The 22221-nt window shown below is 38.3% G+C and overlaps 1 protein-coding gene across 3 annotated transcripts in view; it reads left to right on the plus strand.

Annotated features, from left to right (window-relative positions):
- CPNE4 (copine 4) overlaps positions 1-22221 on the plus strand; it is a 229594-nt gene that overhangs the window by 43028 nt on the left and 164345 nt on the right. For all 3 annotated transcript variants that reach the window (XM_048300558.1, XM_048300539.1, XM_048300549.1), the window contains one exon: positions 6446-6633. In XM_048300558.1, coding sequence (XP_048156515.1) covers positions 6454-6633 — 180 coding nt within the window. In that variant the 5' untranslated portion in view covers positions 6446-6453. The remainder of the gene's footprint in view (positions 1-6445; positions 6634-22221) is intronic.

Here is a 22221-nt window from a genome sequence, read left to right on the forward strand (position 1 = left end):
CCAAGTAAAATACGTTCTGTTACCATACTAAACCAACACACTGTCTTAGAAGGTGTCATTTCATAAACAAGACTGGATACACACCCTCTGAAGCCAGCCTGTGAGCCAGCCTTGCTGCGGGAGAGGCAGACTCCTTGTGTCTGGTACAAATCCAGTGAATGTAGATGAAGCAGACTTTGGCTAATTCTGTGAAAAAAATCTCTGGTACTTTTCCAGTAATAAGCATTGATAGTGCTTTCTAGTAGGGAAGTTGTCTGCATTTATCCCCAGGAAGGTTATTTTGGTCTTGTATTCGTCCAGTCTTCTGGTTTTTATATTAGTGAATTTTTCATTTCTCTTCCCCTGCATATTTTACAGCATTGTAAGAAGGAAGACAGTGGGAGCTCTGTGAAGTAAGAGGTGACTGATGGCATTAGGTACATGCTGGAGGACCCAGGGCAAGTCCTAGATTTGCTCTTCCAGTAGAGGACAATAGAATATATGTGTTTTAGCACTGACTCTTTAGGTGCTTTGCATTATAGTGAGTCTGACTTCAGTGGGAGCCACTCAGAGCATCCTGATCTGGGCACATTCAAGCATCTCCCAGTGCTCCAGTTATCTTGGGGATTTTCCCTCTCTTAACTGAAATGGGGTTACTGGTATAGGTGCATCACACTTTTGTACAGTGTTTTGTCATGCATTAGATGTCTCAGTTTCTTTCCAGTGACTTTCCCTTCTTCCCTTATAATTGAAACAGTTGGTTCCATGGTAATGAGTCCCTTTGAACTGTCAGTGTGTGTATATTTCCGTTTACACTGCTGGCACTTTGTTCTGAACCTTCTCCCCTACTGTCCAAATAGATTACTTGCATTATCATATCTGTCTCATTGTTCACAATAGCATTGCTTTGGATTCTCCAGATCCCCCTTCCTTACTGAGTTTACTGCTCATTTTTCAAAGGCCTTTATCAAACTCTGGTAGGTGTAACTTTAAATAAATTTTTGTTAATAGTTGTCAGATAATCAAAGTGAAGGAGGAAAAATTGTATTTTTAATTGCACAGACTATCCTGTGGAGGGATCTAGCTAACCTATTGACTTTTCATGACATAATAATTCATTTTCAAATTAATTTTGGCAGCTGGAATTATGTCTATATTATCTATGATCATTTAAAGTTCTGTAGCAATTTATAATGTAGTTGATGTTGACCAGGATAATTTTTTAATGCCAACAGGAAAGTCTTGTGAGTGATTTGAGATATGGCTGATAACCAGGGGTCTAGGAACATGGTCAAAGATAAGTTATTGAATGACTACGTTTTAAGATAGCACTGATTGTTCATGAGAAGTTTCCAGAGATGCACAGAGAAAGGCCAAGGCAATGGCCACAGCAACAACAAAGATTAGACATAATGAAAAAACCTTAATACATATCATAATAAAGATAGATCTGCTTTCCCTGTCATGCTGGGGTCTCTGTTCAGACCTGGGCAAGCCAGGCGTCTTAGTGAGCTCCTGATTAAGCACATGGAATATTTATTTAATGAACTTGCTGAATCAGGAACTCCTGATGAATTCCCACCTTTCCTCATTTGTACAAAGCTTATTTACAGCTGAATGTGAAGGAATGGATTTGCTTTTCACAACCAAGGAAGCTTTAGTGCCAACAGCTGATGCAGTAATTACTAGAGACTGGGAATTCCCAATTACATAAAATTTCTTAAAGAAAACTGATTACTTACCTCAATTACTGTCATTCCCTGAGGGGGTCCATGGCCTACATTCTGCTGGAGCTGAACAAGTCACTAAACAGAGGAGCTTTTAAAAACTATTCTTCCTGAATGCCCAACAGAATTTCAGCCTTTTCTATAAATATTGCTCTTACTGTATTTTGTTTAACTGAGTTCTATTAATTTTAAGCTTATAACTGTAGACTTGGTTTTCATATTTCCTTTTATTAGACTTTAAACCCTGGAAGATCCAGAAACTGTAGGTACAAAGCTTCCTGTCTAGACAGTTAAGCTGTTCTTATGTTTTGAATACTAAATGTTTCTCCCATATATAATTTATAAGTATAAATATGTAGGGAGCAGCTAGTGCCACAACATCCAGGGGTTTTAGGCCTGCTCTCTTTTGGAGGCACTTACTCACAGCTCTTATGTAATGTAACTCTACTATTGGTGTTTCCCACCATGTGCACATAACTGCAAACATAATTTACCTTTCCAGGAGCAGACTCTTGCTGTTTACTTCTATAGAAGCAGGCAGATGCTATTAGGTAATTTTCATTTCATCACCAAAGTGCCAATAAAATAATTCAGACACAGTTCTCAACATATAGTGACGGGAAACCTGCAACCCCCAAATTCATTTGCATGTAGTTTGGTCTGGAATACAGGTTTCTGAATAACAAGACCTTTTTCTAAATGCAAAGCACACTGGCTACTTCTTTTAATCTCAGCATCTTTCTTATTTGCTGCTCACTTATTACCTGAACTGAAGGTGAGGCTGAGTGTGAATGTTTCCCTGATTCTTCACAAGGTGCTGCAGAGAGCCACCTCTTCATTTTTCACCCAGACAGCTTTCAGAAAAGCTTTTTGGACATTGTGTGTGTAGGAGAGCAAAATGACACTGTGGGCAGAGGAGAAAACTTGAAATCTGAATTCAGATAGAAACTTGGATTTATTTCATGTTGAATCTAAGGAGCCTGGTTATGAGTTTTGGAGAGGTTGTGTGGCTTACCTTTTTGTAACAGGGTGGATCTGACTGTGTGAGCTGAATTCAAGTCTTCTAGATCCCAGAGACAGGCATGTACTGCTTGTGTTCTATGTCACAAAGATCCTAACTTCTGCAGGCACTAGGCGACGGAACATTTTTAAGTCATTTCGTCCCCCTGAACAGAGAAAGATGTAGCTGTCAAATGTGTAATACTGATTTTCATCGTAATCCAATCATAATCGTATCTAGGCAGGCACAATTTTCTGAACTCGTGTACTGTTGCTTTTCATGTACAGGTGGGAGCCTTTGTAGCACTACTTTGTACCAGAAATGCCGGGCTTATGTATTTATTTTGATTTTCTGCATGGCTTTGGAGCCAAGGGACCCAAATAATTGATTAGTACTCAACAACGTATCACAGTCTGTACCCTAAAAAGTTTACAATTTGTTTTCTGCATAGTTACAGAGTAGAAGAGGTTGGAAATCACTTCTACAGATCATCTATTCTAAGTCACTGCTTAAAGTAGGTTGCTCTGCTTAAAGTAGGGCCGTGCCCTGACAAGTTTTGGGTGCCATGTCCCAACAAGTTTTGGGTCTCTAAGGATGAAGACTTTACAAGTTCTGCAAGAAGCATGTATCAGTGTTCAACCAAACTTATAGTAAAAAGTTTCCTTTTCTTTAATCAGAATTTCCTGAATTTCAGTTTGTGCCAGTTGCCTCTTGTCCTGTCTCTGGGCGCTACTGAGAAGAATTTGGCTTCATGTCCTTAATTTCCCATCTCATCATATATATCAATAAGATCCCTTTGAGCCATCAATCTCTTTGAAAAGGTCAAAAGAGCATTTTAATTTCTAGTAAATGAGCTCTAAGTATGCCAGGTACAGAATATGTTTGAGAGAGTGGAGACAGAGACCTGTCTTCACGGTTCTCACCTTTTCTTTGTATGTGACACATTCTTTGGGGGGGTTTTGGGGGGTTTCATTGGTTTGGGGTTTTTTTGTAACCTATTACATTTCAATTTCAGCATAGTGCACTTTGAATTTTTTTCCAGCTGTTACTTCTTGATGTTTCATGACGGAGAGGTGAAAACAAAAGGCCTGGTTTTGCTTCCCCATTCAGTTCAGTTTAGCACTGGCTAATAAGTTTGTGTGGGAAGCATATGATCCACCGCTTTCCTGTTTTCCAGAGGAAAATTTCCAGAGGAAATGAGAGAGAATGTATGCAACAATGAAATGAAAACTTCAGTAATATGTGACCTATCACTTATCTCACTTACTTTTTGTATCTGTGCCATTGCTTTCCTCTAATGGGTACAGCTCATGTTCTGTGAATATTGAAGCCATGTGGAGATTTAAGGAATAACAAGGTTCTAAAGAACTGAAAAAGAAAGAGTTTGTAGCAAAGAAAAATGAATAATTTTTTCCTCCATCAATAATGTATGTAGTTAATTGAAAAAAAACTTCTTACGCAATCTATGTCTATGTTTGTGCAAAATAATACCTTTTTTAGCCACTTTCAGTAGGCTCAAAATCTATTTTCCAGGCCTCCAGCTTCCTGATGTGACATCAGCACAACAGCCCAAGCTGGTGATTATATTAAAGGAAGAATATAATGAGACAAAAGAATAAGGCTGTGACTTGATCTTTTCCATTGATAAATTTAGAACTTGCAAAAGCTGAAATAATAGTTGTAGTGATAAAAAGAAATATAATTTTTGTACTTACCCACTGTTCTGAAAAACCAGTGTATAATTATTGTAGGAGGAAGAAAAATACATCTCTCCCCCTCACTCTGCTACTTTTTCCTCTTCTCTTCAGTGTTGAAATCATCCAGTTTAATTAAATCACCAGCCTATTTCTGCACAAAGGATGACATTTTATTAATGATGTATGATGTGCATGAGACAGAATTAACCCAATTTTCGAATGGTTTTCAATTTGGAAAGGGCAACATGTAAAAATGTCTTGTAAATCTGTGGGATGAGCTTGTTGAGCAGCTTTCTGAAGGAGATGGGATTATAAAATGATGAATAATTAGACAACAGTCTCTCCAGTCCCTTGCTTTATAACATAGCCTGATAGCATTACCTTTTCCATATCTTCTTTAGTTTTGCCTGTTTTCTCAGTTATGTTTCTTTCCTTGCAGTAAATCCAAGGAACAGTAGTTTAGACAATGTTTACAAGTAACTGGGAGGGGCTGAAGGTGACTGTTTTGATCTTAGGGTGTCAGGCACTATGTTTGTGGTGTGGCTCACATTTCAAATATGCCTGTAGAGCCTGCGCTTCAGAGAGTGGTTGGGGTCCACTTGGGCTCACTTCAGGTCTGTCTGAATGGGGTATTCACAGCAGATCAATGGTCAGTAAGTTGTTGTATAGATTTGAAAAATTGTAAGTTGTTAACAAGATTTTATCCCTTCTGCCGGGGGAGCAGATAATCTGCCTCATCATTCAGACTTACGTACCTGAAATTTGTCTGTATGTATTAGAGATTAGCACTAAATTGCCAACTCCTCTTACTCTGAATTGAGAAATACCTTTCTAATTTTACCTTTCTAATTCATAGAAAAACTGGATGGGTGTGATTTTGTGGGTTTTGAGTTTATTTTTAACTTGGAAGATTTGGGGAAAGAAAACTTTACTTTCATTTCCATATCTTGAAATTTAACTTTTATCAAAACAGTTCTCAAAAATCATTAACCTCTGAGAACAGGATGTTGTGGAAGAGACAGTGAAAAGATTTGAAACAGAGCACAAAAAAGGCTTGCTGATTAACTGGCAAGACAAATCTGCCCTCTAGAAGTATGAAATTCATACTTTGTGGCTGTTATGTATGAGGTAAGATGATGAAGGCAGTAGTCCAGGCATTAGGAAGCAGATTTTTAAAGGGTCAGGCTGAAGCTCGGAACAAATGTGCAAATTAGAGTGTTCCCATATTCTTTATTGATGCAAAAATGGCCATATAGGGATTTTTGGTAAGCTCTGTGTTAAAATATTTTTGTTGCTTCTCTTGAGAGAAATTCTTGCTACAAGATTGGTGGTGGTGTTCACAGTGAAGTAAGGGTTGGAGGTCCCTGTTATTCCAGCCATCTGTGTTCATGTAACTCTGATTCTTGACCCAAAAGAGCAAACACTCCATAACAACAAAACATGCCAGCATAAATATTCTGCCCTTCTGTTTAGAACATCAGTCTTGGCTACTTGCTTAGGATTGGAGGCAGGTAATCTTCTGCAGTATGTGTGGAAACAGTGAAATGTATTTTGGAATTTAAGGTTGGTATGAAACGGTCCTTCTATGGCATTTATGCCAAAAGTTTGTGTAAGAAACTTTTGTGCATACTCTTTAGAAGGAATAGAGAGAAATAAAAGCAGATTGGAGGTGTGCTGAACAAATTTAGTTTATCCTTGTTAAGGTGTTATCATAAGAAATTTGAAGTTACCATGCTGTGTATCTATCCTTTGGCCTGGGGAAATGTGGCTCTATAAGCAGGAACAGAGCTGGAGGTTGAGGTCACAGTTCACCCCCAGAGTTCAGAGGCATGGTGGGAAATTTTGTTCTAAACTTGGCTTATAAACATATGAGATGATTATTTCTTTGTTCTATAGGGATTCCTTTGATTTTATTCTTTCCCCTCAGTCTCTGGCTCTCATTCACAGTTATTGTCTAGCAGAACTTTGCATTGGCGTCTGTGTGGAACGAGGGGCTGTACTGTGTGTGCACCATCTTTTAATAGAGCTTTTCTTTCTTTCAGAACAAGGAATGAAGAAAATGAGCAACATCTATGAATCAGCAGCCAATACCTTGGGAATTTTTAACAGCCCATGCCTGACTAAAGTGGAGTTGCGAGTCACATGCAAAGGCATATCAGACAGGGATGCCCTCTCAAAACCAGATCCGTGTGTCATCCTTAAAATGCAGTCGCATGGCCAGTGGTTTGAGGTGAGTGTTTAATAAAATAAAATTGATTCTTCTGGCACTTTCGGATGGCATAGACAAACTGAGGCAAAATTGAAACAGCAAGAACAATAGAGAGAAGAAACAATTTGAAGCCTGTGGCATAATCTTGTAAGAGTGAAGGGAGATTTTCCATTAACCCTAACATACTTTGAATCAGAAACTTTAAACTTCTCTTTGGAGTCAGATTAAAAATTGAGATGAATAAAGAATGAAGCATCATAAAACTTTTTTCTTTAGGGCTTCTTTTTTCATAAAAGCTATATAATAGCAGAGATAATGATAGTGACCGCCAGGCATTACAATATAAAGAAGAGGAATACTGTGGAAGAGTGGAGGATTTATTATTACTTGGCAAGGGATTTGGTGGCAGAGTAGCTTGATTTGCAAATTTTGAGCATTACAGTTGGATTCATTGTTGAAGTTAGTAAAACTAATGTATTTGCCTTATCAATTTGCCTTGTATTGCAGATTGCATGTTTGATTAAAATCCTGCTTTGTGTTATTTTGCCTGATCATGGAAATGATTTCTTTCATAACTGGAAACAGGATGTCTTAAAGAAATTAAAATTGTAAATATAGAATATAGAATGGAATGTAATACTTTTAATGATGTCATGTTGGTTATTTTACTTAAAAGTTATAGTTGAGTGTTTGTGCTTAATCAAGCTAAAAGCTGTGACTTTAAAAAGAGAATAGAAAGTATGTAGAGAAAATTATGAATGTATTAAATCCAGTTAATTTTGAGTGCATATCCGTCCGTCTGTTTTCAAGAGTTTTAGCATTCAGCATAGGATTGTGTTATCTATGAAAAGATAAAAATAATAATGGTGAGCATATGCAGAAAGCAAAATCTTAAATTTAGGGGTCTTTTAATTTAGCATTTTCAGCCAAGTTTGTCAGACTTTGAGGATTTTGTTCAATTTATTCCAATCGTTTTGACCTGTGGACCTCTGAAATTTTTCCAGTGCAGTCCAGCACCAGCCTAGGAAAGTTAAGGGTTTTTAATGGTATTCTTCTTCTTTTCTTAGTTTGCTCTTGTGGAACCACTAGACGTATCCCTGGTAGAAAACCAGACTGTAAATAGAAATAAAACTCTCGCCATTGTTTTAGTGCTACAAAATCAGTGTGTCCATGTATTGACATTTAGGGTGATATAATAGTTAGCCTAAAAAAAGGTAATTTTAGGTATCTGTGTAGAAAGAAGCATTTAGCTACACTGTGTGTAATCACACAAATAGTAGAAATTAACCAAGCAATGGATTAAAGGTCAAAATAAATGAAATGCCCATTTGGAATGGACAGAATGAAAACTTTTGTGCTGTTTCAGTTCTCCAAATAACTTTGTGTGCATTTCACATCCAGTTTGTCTTTGGCAGGGTAAGTAGATTAAAATTATATATTCTGATGTAGTAATGGAGATTCCTGCTATTTGATGTGGTTTTTAATTTGGAAAGTGATTGTCTGAATAGAGTAATTCTTGCTGAACAGATCTACCCACTGATACAATTCTCATCATACATCATTTGCTCCTACTGTCTAGTGAGAGTCCAGGCCATTCATTTTAGTATGAAGAAAAAGTTTTTATTAGTTCGTGTTCCTATCAGTGCTGCAAAGCGAAAACCACTCTGATGTGATGAGTCTTTTCTGGCCAGCACATTCCTAACAGAATTTTTAATTAAGTTCCATTTGCTGAGCTAAATTGAGTAGAGTCACTCAGGTATAGCTGAAGACATAATTTGGCTGCAGGAATCTTCTGCTGATGGCAATCAATGATCCAGCAAGACCTGAAAAAACAGACAAGGTAATAATTAAAAAAACCTAAAATCTAGTTACCAGTGAAGTGAGTCACTAAATGGCAACCCAAAAAAAGGAGTAGAACTGAGGAGTGTGGATTTAGTGCCTTCATGAAATGATCTTGAATTTCCAGATACCTTAAACCCCTTGGAGATCCAAACATGCTGTAGCAAGATAAAGTATTACTGAAATATACATACTGATCACATTCTCTGGTTGCGTGGAGTCCGATATACAGGTCTGTGTAGGTTGTGCTCTTGCATATAAGTGCTTTTGGAATCCATGGAAAGTACTGAGGGCTGGCTGCACAGCTGCTCCTGGGCCAGATGCAGCTGAAGCATGTGGGCTTAGGCTGATGGGGTTGCACTGTGCATGAAGTTAGAGACCCTGGGATATGAGGGAGTCGCTCTACAGGTGCAGACAATCCCTAGAAGTGAGTAATCCATGCACATTTGTCTCTGGGATAATTTTGATAAAATATGTCAGCCTGTTGCTGAGGAAATATTTTTTTTTCAGTTCTGCAGTTCTGTGTGTGCATATGTGTGTGTTTGTGTAAATTATGCCACCCACACATGTAAATATAGAATGAAAATGTGTTGATGCTCTTGTAGAGTGGGTAGATGCAGTTTCCAGAGATTGGAAATGACATCTAAGTATTCTTCTTGATTTTTTTTTTTTTTTTTTAATTGTGGTTTTCCTGTTTTGTTTAGTTTTGGGGGATTTTGTTTCCTGGACACAGAATTGGTGCGGTTGAAAGGGACCTCTAGAGATCTCATGGTCCATGTGCTGATCAGGTGAGGACACCTAGGGCCAGTTGCCCAGGACTGTGTTTTTGAGTATCTGTAAGAGGGAGGATTCTGCATACTCCCTGGGTAACCTGTGCCAGTGCTTCATCACTGTCACAAGTGAAAATATGTATCTTCATCTTCCTATGTTTCAACTAGTGCCCATTACCTCTGGTTCTGTTGCTAGCCACCAGTGAAAAGAAGCCCAGCTCAGTTGTCTTTGGACCCTCCCTTCAGCTATTACATTCATAAGATGCCCCCTGAGTGCTCCAGGTGTGTCACCTACAAACTTGCTGAAGGTACAGTCTGCCCCATCATCCAGGTCATTAATGAAGATCTTAAACAGGATCCAGTACTGACCCCTGTGGCCCACTGCTAATCACTGGCATCCAACTAGAATTTGTCTCACTGATAACCAGCCTCTGGACCTGGACAGTTTTCAATCCACCTCACTGTCTGCTCATCCATTCCCTGTATCAACAGCTCCTCTATGAAGATCTTAACAGGAGGCAGCATCAAAGGCTTTACTGGAGTCCAGGTAGAAAATATCCACTGCTCTTCCCTCATCTACCAGGTCAGGTAGATCTACTTCATCTTAGAAGTTTGTCGAGTTGGTCAGGCATGACTTTTCTCCTGGTTGTCTACTCATGATGATTTTCTTATCCTTAATGTGCCTAGGATTAACTGCTGTATCAACTTCCCAGGAACTGAGGTGAAATTGGTGGGCCTGTAGTTCCCTGGATGATTTGATGAGGGACACATAATTCCTCAGATGTGAAACCATTAGGAACTTGGACAAATACTCAAAGAATTCTTGGTGCTGTCCCCAGTTCTGGGAGAGATATGCTTGCTGGTTTTCTCTTCTTGTCTGGTGTTTCTCTGTAAACACACCGGCACATGCACAAGTGTGCACAGACACCTCCCATACATTTCTCTTTGTATGTGTGTTGGTGCTGGCTGAAAAGCACTATCTCCACCAATCTAGAATGTAAACGATATGTTGTGTCTCCCAGGAAAATCAGCAGTTTACTCTTTCTCTCACATGAAGCCTAACATGACAGGGTGTGATACAGCAGAATTTAAGATGATGCTGTATTTATGTACTAAAAGCCAATTTGCTGATCCAAATTTTAGCTCTTCTGGCCTTAATTTTAGGCAGGTACACACTTGCAGGGTGGCCAAACGTTGTACTTAAACTGTTTGTTTAAGATAATAATTCAATGGCTTTTTTTCCATTTTGATTTGAATGTGTTCAAGGAGTTTAAACATTGCACTAAGTATCAGATGGTGAATGACTGAGGTACATGATGACAAATTCCTTTGCTCCAATGATTATTTTACCCACCTAGAGTGTGAATGTCCATGTGCAATAAATGTTAACTGTGTATAGCATTGGAGTCTTCAGCTGAGATGTGCTGGCACTGGAATTCTCATTGACTCCTTATTCCTAAGAAATTAGCATGGACCTTTTCACAGGTCATCTGCATATGGCAAATACCCATAGTACACATTATTTTGAAAGCTGAGTAAGTTGCTGAGCTGTGTCTGGTCATACAAGATTTACATGAGATCAGGAGGTGTCATACAGCCTGGCATAGCCAGATGGAATGTGGTGTCTGTAGCTATGAAAAGAGAACAGGAGCTTAGGAAGACAAGTAGCCATGTTTGGGAACTGGGGAGGGCTTTCTGTAATAGTACTCTTCTGGCTTTCAGCAGCAGGACAGTAGAGTGTCTGCTGCCTTGTGGATTTGAACAGCCAGCTGGAGGTTTTGCTTTTTACCCAAAGCTTTTATTAAATCTCAATAACTGCAGAGTAAATAAAGCAGCGTCCAAAGACAACATGCACGTGCTAAAATTTGTCTTGATGGAATTGGATGAAATCATTAGAATGGATAAGTTTGTTTACTGAAATAGATTTTTTGTTGAAATATTCTCTGAAGTCCCCTTTGTGAAACTCAGTGAGCTTTGACAAAAGTGTGTTGATATTCTTAAAACAAAAGTTATTCACTTGTAATTTAGCATGACATTTCAAGGATCAGCTTGGCAAGACTAAACAAACAAAACTGGTTTTTCTGGGTTTCCTTTTCCTTTCACATCAACCTGCACATCCACACAGACCCTCGTGCAAACAGATGATAGAGACCAGTGAGCTAGGAAATGCATGAAACTAGTTAAGGTACAGCATACCAGTGGAGCCTACTAAACAGGCTTCATAAGAATCAGGCTATAGCAAGGACACAGTCTTGCTCTTCATCTGTATTTGCTTTTCCTCTTAGTCCTGCTCTCTCTTTTCTTTCATTTCTGAATTTCACCTACCTCAGCTCTATTTCCATTCCCAGCACCTGCTGCCACATTTCTCTCCTCTCCATATTTGAGACTGGGGGAGATTCCCTGCCGCTTCCTGGTCTGGGGGAAGGATCTGAAGAGAAGACCCTGAGGCAGACTTCAGCTATTTGTTTCCATAGATACCCAAAAGTATCTTTCATGTTACCCATCTGTGGCTGTTACAGCCCACTGCAGAAGCCAACAAGCCATGAAATAGGGGAGTCTGTGGGATGATATATTCCATGACTCTACCAAACAGTTCCAAAATAAACACAAAAATACTGTGGAGAGGGAAAAATCCCACCACATATAAGTAAATGTGAAAAAATACATCCTTTTTAGTTCATTTTGATGAACAAGTAATAGATGAAGCATTTGGATGGAACTGGAAGTTTCAATGATCAGAAACAAGAACTACCACCAAGCAGCCGTACAGAATGAGGCTTGAGGCTGTCTAACCCCATCTGGCGTCTAGTTGCTAGTTGGTGACAGTGAAGAAATATGGGATCACAGAAATATAAAAGTGTCTTTCCAGCTTGTTCTTCCAGCTCTCAGTGATCTGCAGTTCAGGGAGTTCTTAAACAGAAGTTTATGCCTTTGTAATTGTAAAAAAAAAGTTGGTAGAATAATTTCCATAACTTAGTTCAGATAATTTTAAAAGTTTTTGTATATGAAAAATAAAATTTCAGGATATCCTGGGACATAAGGGTTCAGCAGCTTAAGTGGGGGTTGAATAAGGTAAAATTACTTGGCTTTTTTGAACTTGCCTCTTGGTGATTAATTTTAAGTTCCTTGGTCCTGTATTAAAAGAGACACTGAGAAAATCCCTGCTCATTTTCTCAATGCCATTTGGGATTTTATTCTTCTGATTTGTCTGTGACTGTATAAAAAGGCAATCTATGTTTTGAAGATTCAGCATACCTAACCTGTCACAGAACATGGGCTTGTTTGGGTAGTTATTTGAACTATGTTTATTTTAGAGCATTGCAGAAATGCAGTGCCATAACCTGTTGTTGCATTTCCACAGAGATTTCTGGGCCGTGATTCGGGATTTATTCTCTGCTTTAAAAAACTGCAAGGCTTCACAGTGGGCTGGTTTACTGGATGTTTGATGGGTTTGGAGAAATTTTTGAAATAATACTCTAGTCAATGCTAGAGCATATTCTAGATATTATTTTTCTCATTCCATTCTTAAGATTTCAACTTGGTGAACAAACATCCTGTATAAAATTAATTGTAAGTAAGGGGGTTACGGTAAGATGAACATACCATCTTAGGAAGATTATTCTCTGACAAGTAAAGGAAATTACAAAATTCTTATATTTTATATCAGATTAATATGATGGCAAGGAGATCCTTTCACTGAATAGAGGTTATGAAATTAGCTATCTCATAGTGAAGAAGCTTCTGATTCATTTGCAGATTTGGGATTTTTTCTCTTCGGGAAGGCTGATAATTGGAAATACTACCTGCATGTTCTCTGGCCAAAGCGTAGATCAAAGTCTTTAAAGAAATTCTAGATCTGTTGTAAAATTGGATCCATGCAGATTGTGATTTATGAAAGCCAATGGGGAAGAATTGAGTCTTTACCTGAAATGATCACGACCTTCATCAGGAAAGAAAGGCAATGGGATTCTTTCTAATTAAGCCACAACGTAGCCAAGGTCCTACCTTTCCTGACTTGGGGCTGACAGTCAAGGTGATTGGCCCCTCCTGCCCAGATCATTCAGGTCTTCAGAGCACTTGGTCTTGTGTACAGCTCTATGCCCTTCACAACTTGCAGGTGATGATCTGGGAGTGCAGGTGTTGATTACTGACCTTTGGACATAGGAATAAATGGGAGCAGTCTGGCTGCATTCATTTCCCAAGGGATGTTCCTAGAAGGTGATGCTTAAGTCTTTTAGGAGCCATTAGACTTACCTTGTTTTCACTCATCAAACTGAAAGCTGTGATTTTATTTACACCATGGCATTGTGCCTGTGTATATGCCTTTATGGTTTATTTCATCCTCATAATTTTATATCATACTTTTCTTTCTCCTTTTTCAGCAAGTCTCTGTTGATGCTAATGAATGTTTCTTTACTCAAAACTACTTGGTAACCTCTGTTGCTGCCAAGATTTGCTTTTAGCTTCTGATTTCTGTTCCTGATATACTTTCTTGAAGTCTTTTTGTATGGTGTGACTGTCAAAGACAGCTCATCTTTTTCAAGCACCATTGGAATTCTGTGAGGTCAGGCTGCAGGCTAATTGAATGTTTTATCTTGGTGAGTTCTCAGCCTGAATTCATCTAATCGGATATTTTTCTTTCGAAGCCTTTCCTTTCCTTTCTAATATTTTGGAGGCACCCTCTCTTCCAAGGGTTTGCCTGCTGAGGGCCTCCTGTCATTAACTCTTTCTGGAAAAAGAAAAGTTCTCCACATGGAGGGAATCTGCTATGCAGTTTTTCTCCATATCCTACACAGCATCATTCATAATATTCTGTTCAGCCACTAATGCACTTAGTACGTGTTTAAAAATATAGATGCACAAGCTCAAAGCCTGGAACTGTAATTTATATTACTCTTCTTAAAAAGAAAGAGAATGCTCTCACAGGTCTTTCCCAACTACTTATGCAAAGTTAGAATTCTGAAAACTAAAGGCTGTAATTTTTTTGTGTTGGCAAATATTTGATTAGAAGCTGGTACTGGGAACTTTTTCCTCCTGTGCCTAGCTCAGAGATATGAACATCATTAGGTTTTGATGAGATTTCTTTTTAGACCCCAGGTAATAATGTGTTTGTTTATGTATTTTAAATCTGTTTTATAATAACTCCCTCTTGTTTTTATCTCATCCATCACTGTTGCTTTTTCATGAGCCTTCTCCTTGTCTCAGCGTTTAAATACAGCCACTGTGCTTTTTATCCTGTCTTTTTAAATCAGCTAGTCTTTTAGCTTCAACTCATTTGAATCAGACATGTTGTCTCAACTGGAAACAAATAGTGTCATGTTGAGTCAATATATATGAAATATCATATTATTCCACTAGCTCAAATATCATTTTCTGCCTTTGTAGTGGAGTTTGTGAAATGTAATGCATGTGCAAAGGAGGGAAAATAGATGTCTTTGTTCTTATTGAGAGTGGTCATATTTGAACGGGATGATTCCTCTCTACCAGAGCTGGAAGCCTGCTTCTGTGTCTGTCCAACTAAACCTCTTCAGATCCTCTGTCTTCAACTCATGGAGAGTGAAGAGTTATTTTCTCAAAGTTTACATAATTGAATAAAACCACATATACTCCTGGGAAGTCAGGAGGGAATGGAATGCTTACGTATGAGAGGTGGTAAAAGCCACATGGTCTCTCCCTGAACTTGTGGCCTGGACCATCCTCTACCAGGAAGATCTTCTGTTGGGGCTGATTTCCAGGAACCTTCTGCCTGGTAAATCATCCCATGGGAGAGCCATAGAAATGAAATGTGGGATCACGTTGTCATTTTTTTGTTAGGAAATATTTACATTCTTAAAAATCAGTTCAATACTGAACTAGCTTAGATGAAAATCTGAATGACCTGTACTTGTTTACATCCTTGTTTCAATGTGCAGTGGATCAGGGGTTATGGAAATGATTGAGGAACTCTGTTCCTTCATGGTGAACAATTTCTCTATAGCCACGCTCCAGCAGATGTCTTCAGCTAGAGTGTGTCTGTGTTTGCAAGTAGCACTATGCACTTATCTTGACATTTGTTCCTGTGGAGGAGCCAACTGGGTTGGGTGCTCAGCTGTCAGATTTCTCTATGGCTTTGCAGACATTTGTGTATTGTTGCTGGTAGAAACATTTTGAACGGTTTTAAGCTACTCAAAAATTTTGCCTTCATCTTTTGTGCAATTGGATTGCAGACATGAAATACTAAGAAAGAACTGAGAGGAGTTCTCATCTGTTCTTGTATTTATGAGATTTAAGATGTCAAAATACTATAACCAACAAAATATTTTACTCTATATTAATGAAAGTGCTTTCTTTACCTCATTAACAGGGCAGCTGAATTATTTCCTCTTCCCATGCAGCTCTAGATATTTCTTTGTTGTTAATGTACTTTCATCAGTGTTTCTAATCATCCTAAGCCATTCCTGTAAATACTGCCTTTAGCCATGTTGTCTATTTGATGGTTCTTAATTCATGGTTCCTTAACTTTTCACAACTTTTTCTTAGGATAGCTTTCCATGAAAGCTGTGACTCTTACACACTGTTCTCAGTCATATATATGCATGCATATATATATATATATATACACACACACACATTATCTAAGGAAGATATCAAGAAAAAGAAAGTTTTACAGTGCTTCCACTCTTTCTTAACCCTGAATAACTGGTTTGGTAGGAATATCTATAGGAGGAATTCTATACTGCCAGCAGCGCCAAAAAAAAAAAATTCTTTTGCTTACTTCCCCTGCAGTTTAATTATCTATCAATGTGGATACAAATATTGCTGCTAGCAAGAATTTCTCTTGCTTCTTTCCAGTCCTGTGAGATATTTTTCTCTCTCACGGAAGATATTAGTAGAGTTCTATAAGCTATGAACACCTGTGGCCTTGCAAAGATTTGTTTATAGTACAGTAGAAAAATATTTTGATAATGGATGTTCTAGGATTTTAGCCAATCACCCCAAGGGGTGGCTGATCCTTTGTCCAATTAGACTATGAAGAAAAAAGTCTGTAAAAGAGTTGTAAAATAATTAAATAAATCAATCTTGCTGCACAATGCCTGCCTGTTGGATCTCTCTTCTCCTCCCTACCACTGCGGGACACAGTGATATATCAGATACATAGTATTTTAAACTTGGATGGAGAGTTTAAGGCTGCTTTTGTCATGGGCAGGCAGATGCACATTTCAGATTACCTCAGTTATATGCCTGCCTCTCATGAGCTGTTTTTTATAGATACAGAAACCTCACACATCTCCAGAACAGATTTTAAGCCTGGTTTGACTTCAGTAGTCTGACAGATTTTGATAAACCTACAGTAAACAGGAATCTTTGGAGCTGCTTTGTAAGTAGATAATTCACTTGATTGATTCAGTACACTGATTCTTAACCTGTAGCATCAGAATGGGACCTAGAGATTGTCAGCAGTGTGAGCCTCTTCTGCGTTTACTGTGAGGCGCTTTAGGGCCTAATACAAATTGTTTCCTGAAGGAAAAGAGCACTTATGAAACTCTGAGAATAAGTGATTTAGAAAAACAGTCTGAATTACTGCGAATGTGTTTTGAGAAGTCTTCTATTCAAATACTGATTGACCAGGGATACCAAGTTCATTAAGCTGGTTTGGTTTAAAACCATTGCGTAATAAGAGAACGTGCTGTTGACATGAATTGATGGAGTTCAAGTTTGTGCAAAGGAAAGTAAAAGCAGTTTTACTGGAACCACTGTTTTGCATCTTCCCTCATGTTTGGTAGTAGCTTAAAAATGTATTGTATCAGTTATGTTGTAACCAGGCCAGAATACAGACTCCCTGGTATCTGACTGAGAATTGAAATGTCCAAGATGCATTTCTGTATAGATGCACTGACCTCATCTGTTAACAGATATTTCAGGATCTGCCTGATTTTTTTTTTTAATTTTTTTGAAAAATTGAAAGGGTTGATTTTTTTCTTTCTCCCCTTGAGAACTTTACAATTTTGCATGTAAAAACAGGTAATCAAAGCAGAGCCACATTGCATCAACTACCAGAATCGTGATTTCTGCCCTTGTTTCTTTGCCACTCTTTGCATTCTCCGAAAGAGGAACCTAGATGTAAACTAGTAAGACTAATCTCTGAAGACAAGAAAGCAACAGGGCTGAAAAAATCTCCTCTCCAAGCAGAGGGCTTGGAGTGGCTGCTACCACCACCATGCTACTGCTGCTGACAGCAAAGCAAAATTTTACCAATTCTGGCTCTACAAAGGTGCTTATTTGCTAAAAAAATTTTAGGGCACTGTGAATCCAAAGAAAGTCCATACTATTTGGGTGTAGATTGCATAGGTGATCTGTATAAATTTACCTGCTTTTGCACTTAAAGATGGCAGAATAAAAATACATGACAAGCCAATTCTTGGTTTGAGCAGTCTCTTCTAGAAGAGCATGTAAGTCATTGGAACTGGAATCATTGCTGTAGCTCCCTATGAATAATTGTTTTGTTCAAAAGGCCTACAGTGTATTGTTCAGCTACTTTTTAGTTTGAAATTCATCATAAAATATTAACTGCAGCTATCAGAGGTAAATGTCACAATTTTGTGAGATACTCAGTTTTATTCCACGCCACCAACGTGGGATGTTGTGATTTTGAAGCAGAAAACTGTCCATTGTGGTAATCTGGATTTGTAATGATAAACTTAATCAGAGGGATTCAAGGTTTGTTTTTCAATTCAATTTCAATTAAAAACCAAATCAATTTAAAATATGAGGTTTGAGGCTTTTGTTTTTCAAATATTTGGAAAAACTCATTGACTTGCTATGGCACCAGCTGGCTCGTGTATGCCATTGATGTAGAACCAGCTGCATTTGGATGCAGAACCAAATGATGCACTGCATCCCTTCTATATGCCTCTTCAGGGAAACATTAGGATGATCATTGTATCTTGTTGTATTTAACTAAAAGTGCTGTTTGAGGGCTGATTAGTCTGCTGTTGCCTTGTAACTGGGGTAAGCTTAAAAGCTTATGCTGTGTCACTGCCAAATGAACTGGTCTAACTTCAATAGCCTTACTCCTCTGGCTGCCCTTCAGGTTCCACATGGATGCAGAACTGTTTTCACTGACAGTGGCATTTTCTGTTTTAAAACTGTATTTGCACTTCTCCAGCTTATATTGGGTTTGTCAGCTGCCATATAGGTGTCTTTCCTATTCTGCACAGGAATATACAATATAAATTCCCATGCCTTTGTTTCTCTCTTTGAAGTTATTGACCTTATGTTCATTGTCATCTGATGTTTCAGTACACTTTTTACAGTCCCCAGTGTGTGCCTAGTTTGTTGAAGGCCTGTGCTTGCCTGCTTGATTCCTTCATTCTTTAATTTAAATCCCAGAGTAGATCCTTGACCATCTTTGCATTAGTCTTACTCTTTCTTTTAATAAAAAAGCTGTCACAGAATATCCTGAGTTGGAAGGGACCCACAAGGATCACCAAGTCCAACTCCTGGCCCTGCACAGGACATCCCCAGAAGTCACACCATGTGCCTGAGAGCATTCTCCAAATGGTTCTTGGACTCTGTCAGGCTGGTGCTGTGACCACTCCCAGGGAGCCTGTTCAGTGCCTGACCATCCTCTGGGTAAAAAAGCTTTTCCCAATATCTGACCTAAACCTCCCTGGACACAACTTCATGCCATTTGGTAAGGAATGTCCATTCTTTCTTCCTTAGTATGGTGGGACTTGCTTGATCTTCTGCCTGATTTAGCCTAATAGCTCCATAATGAAGTCATGTCCAAAATATTACAGACAAATTTTCCTTTTTCCTATATATAATTTATATTTTTCCCTGGGAATTTATTGAGATTCTCTAATAATAGTGGAAAATGTTGATGATAGCTAACCTTGTGGTGGAGAGTGAGACTTACCTTTAACGAGTTAAAATTCTACATGCAACTCTGGTTCCACCCAAAGCTGTTATTTTTGAATTCAACTGTAAAGCTGTTTTGCAACTTGTGGAGATTTTTTGCCCATATTTTGATTGGTTTTGAATTTGCTGCTGAACATTGAATTGCTGCATTGGCACCAAAAATAAAGTGCTCACAGGGCTTGCATGCTTGTTTTTTAAATTGATACCCTAGACTTGCTTTTCAGGTTTGATCTGATGTTGTCATTATTTAAAGTAGCCATGTCCTGACCTTCAGGTGCCCCTGCATTTTGTGGGAAAGAAGGTGGTTGCAAGTCCCAGGTTTAATAGAAAACAACACACTCAGTGTAACTATTCCAACTTGATAATATTTTGGTCTCTGAGCTTTTCTTTTGTGATGGAAATCTTTCCAATTCGCATCATTTGCATTAAAGAATGAAAGAAATCATTATAACACTTTAGGAACCATTAAAATTTTTTCTTTATAGTTTAGAAGAGCTGTACATATACTCTCCTAAGCTGGGCATCAGCAATTTATGTTCGCGTTATTTTTAGAAGGCTAATACAAGGAATACATGCATCTTTAAGTAATTTTGAAACCAAGGAAGTCTGTAGTTTCGAATACATTTTAATTGTATCAGTTGGGAATAATTTTAAATAAGATTCTGACATAATGATAAAGTTCACAGAGTTTACATTGTCATAGTATGCATCTTTCCATCTGGATATCCTCTTTCAAAGCAGCCACGTGCTCTTACCCATTTAACTGGAGCATAGCTGATGCAGGCTAATTACTTTTTCCTCCTTTTCATTGTATCACTCTGCTTTTTCTGCTGATTTCAGCTGGAGTTGGAGGTCAGTCTATTTAAAGAGCCCACACTTTTATCTTGATGTCTCTTGTGAAGCATTGTATAATTTGGCTACTCCTGGGGATCTTTGTGATGAGGGTACATAATTTACTGACCATCTGCCTGCCTTTTCCTTTTCCTTTCATTACATATGCAGAGAGGAAAAACTGTTAAAGAAGGGGGTCACGTAATACATATATAGAACTTGGTTGCTGACCAAGTTACATACTGTGTTTGTCATTCAGAAATCCTCTTTCTGCCAGAAGTTGGTGTTATATGAAATTCAAAGGAGGACTGGTCTGTGGCACACAGTACTGAAGAGAAATGTTTATCAAGGGTTTGTTTATTTTAAAAGCAGTTGGTTGAGCTTTTTCATAACATTATTGTTGATTTCCTCACAACTTTATATTGCCTTCAGACTGTATTCAAAATCACAAGCTACCCCTTACTTTGTGACCAGCATTCTTGTATGACAGCTCTGGGGGTCCTCGTTCTTCCCCAGCAGGGAGCTATTGAAAGTCCTGAATGACCAGGCTGGAAGGGCTCAAGTTAGTTTTAGTTGGGCATGGTATGTATATTTGAATATGACAAAGTGGAGAGCAAGACAAGATGGAACAGACACTAATGTAGAATCAAAATGAGTTCGTAGCTAAAAAACAGTAGCATGGAAACTTTAATACAGCTTGGAGAGCAGCAGAGCGTGGCCTCAAGAGAAGCCTAGGGAAGAGACTTTCGGATCTGAGATTATTTTAGAGGACATGTCTGGCTGTGAGGAAAGAAAATTTTGTTCATTTGACTTCTTTATGAATGCTTTAAAATAGTTGCATCAAAGCTTCCTGACTCTAGAGAACTCTAGAAGCCACTGTTCTAGAGAACAAGTCCTTTGAGGAATGGCTGAAGGGAATGGGTTTGCTTAGCCTGGAAAGAAAGGGGCTCAGAGACCTCAGGTTATACCAGGAGAGGTGTAGGTCAGATATTAGGAAAACATTCTTCACCAAAGTGGTTATTGAGCAGTGGAATAGGCTGCTCAGGGAAGTGATTGAGTCACCATTCCTGGAGGTATTTAAAAGTTCTTTAGATGTGGTGCTTAGTAATATGGTTTAGTGGTGGACTTGGCAGTGCTGGGTTAATGGTTTGACTTGGTGATATTTAAGGTATTTTCCAAACTAGATCATGCTATGCTTCTATCCTATTTTCATTCTCAGTGGAATAATCTTACAGGACCCAAATCTTGGCACATAGTTCAGTGGGATCATACTTTACTGAGGTTTATACCTGGATGGCTGCTCTCGCTGTTGGTCCTTTTTGCCAAAGTGTTAATACCTCCACTTGGTCATGGTGTGTCTGCAGAGTGATGTTTCATGCAGCAGATTACAGTAGGTATAGGTGTGATGGACATATTCTTAGCCATCACTTCTAAAAGTGATCTCTTAAACTTTTCAGGGACCTTTTATCTGATTTCACAAATTGCAGTTTTATTCTAAAAATATATGTATGAAAATTCAGATCTAAAGTAGTGCTTTTGCACAAGCTTTTTGTGGTGAATTTTTGTCCCCAGTTTCTTGCCATGCTGTTGTGTGTGTTTATAAATACTTAGCGATGAGTTCTTAGAGGCAGAAAATACATCTTTTTTATTTGCAGAGAGTAGTAAGAGTCTCTAGGTGTCATTGCAATAAAATAATCATACTGATGGGTCTCTGAGTAGTAGTAAGTGTGATATAGTTGAAATGATCTAGTAACTTACCTTGGAGTGAAAGTTGCTTATTTGGTGGTACAGAGAAAAGAGAGCAAAACATACTTGGTTATTTTTTGTTATCTTTTGCTCAGAGAAAATATTAAACATGGCTTGTCACTTAACTTGGCTGGGGCTATCTTCATGAAGCTTTTTTTATATTTTATAACCAATTATCTTGCAATATGGAGTGTTTTGATTAAGACACGCTTTTTAAAGATCAGCATTCATGGCACATGCAGTGAAGAGCAATTTAAAATTAAAAGGTTGCTTTAGACTTTTAAGAGCACCTGGATCTTATTTTAGAAGCAATTGTAACTCTGGGCCAGCACCTTGTAGAGCAATTTAAATTATTCTTTTTTACTATTTTATTTGAGTACTTGGTAAGGAATTGATTTGAACAGCACGGTGCTGAGCTCTTCAGATTTTGAAGTAGTTCCAATTCCCGGTCACATTTAGCTGCAGATATGATCTTCTCTTGGTTCTACAAAGGCAGACATCTTATGAATATCACCCAGACAAA

Source organism: Corvus hawaiiensis, chromosome 1, assembly GCF_020740725.1.
Source record: "Corvus hawaiiensis isolate bCorHaw1 chromosome 1, bCorHaw1.pri.cur, whole genome shotgun sequence".
NCBI classification, from domain to species: Eukaryota; Metazoa; Chordata; class Aves; order Passeriformes; family Corvidae; genus Corvus; species Corvus hawaiiensis.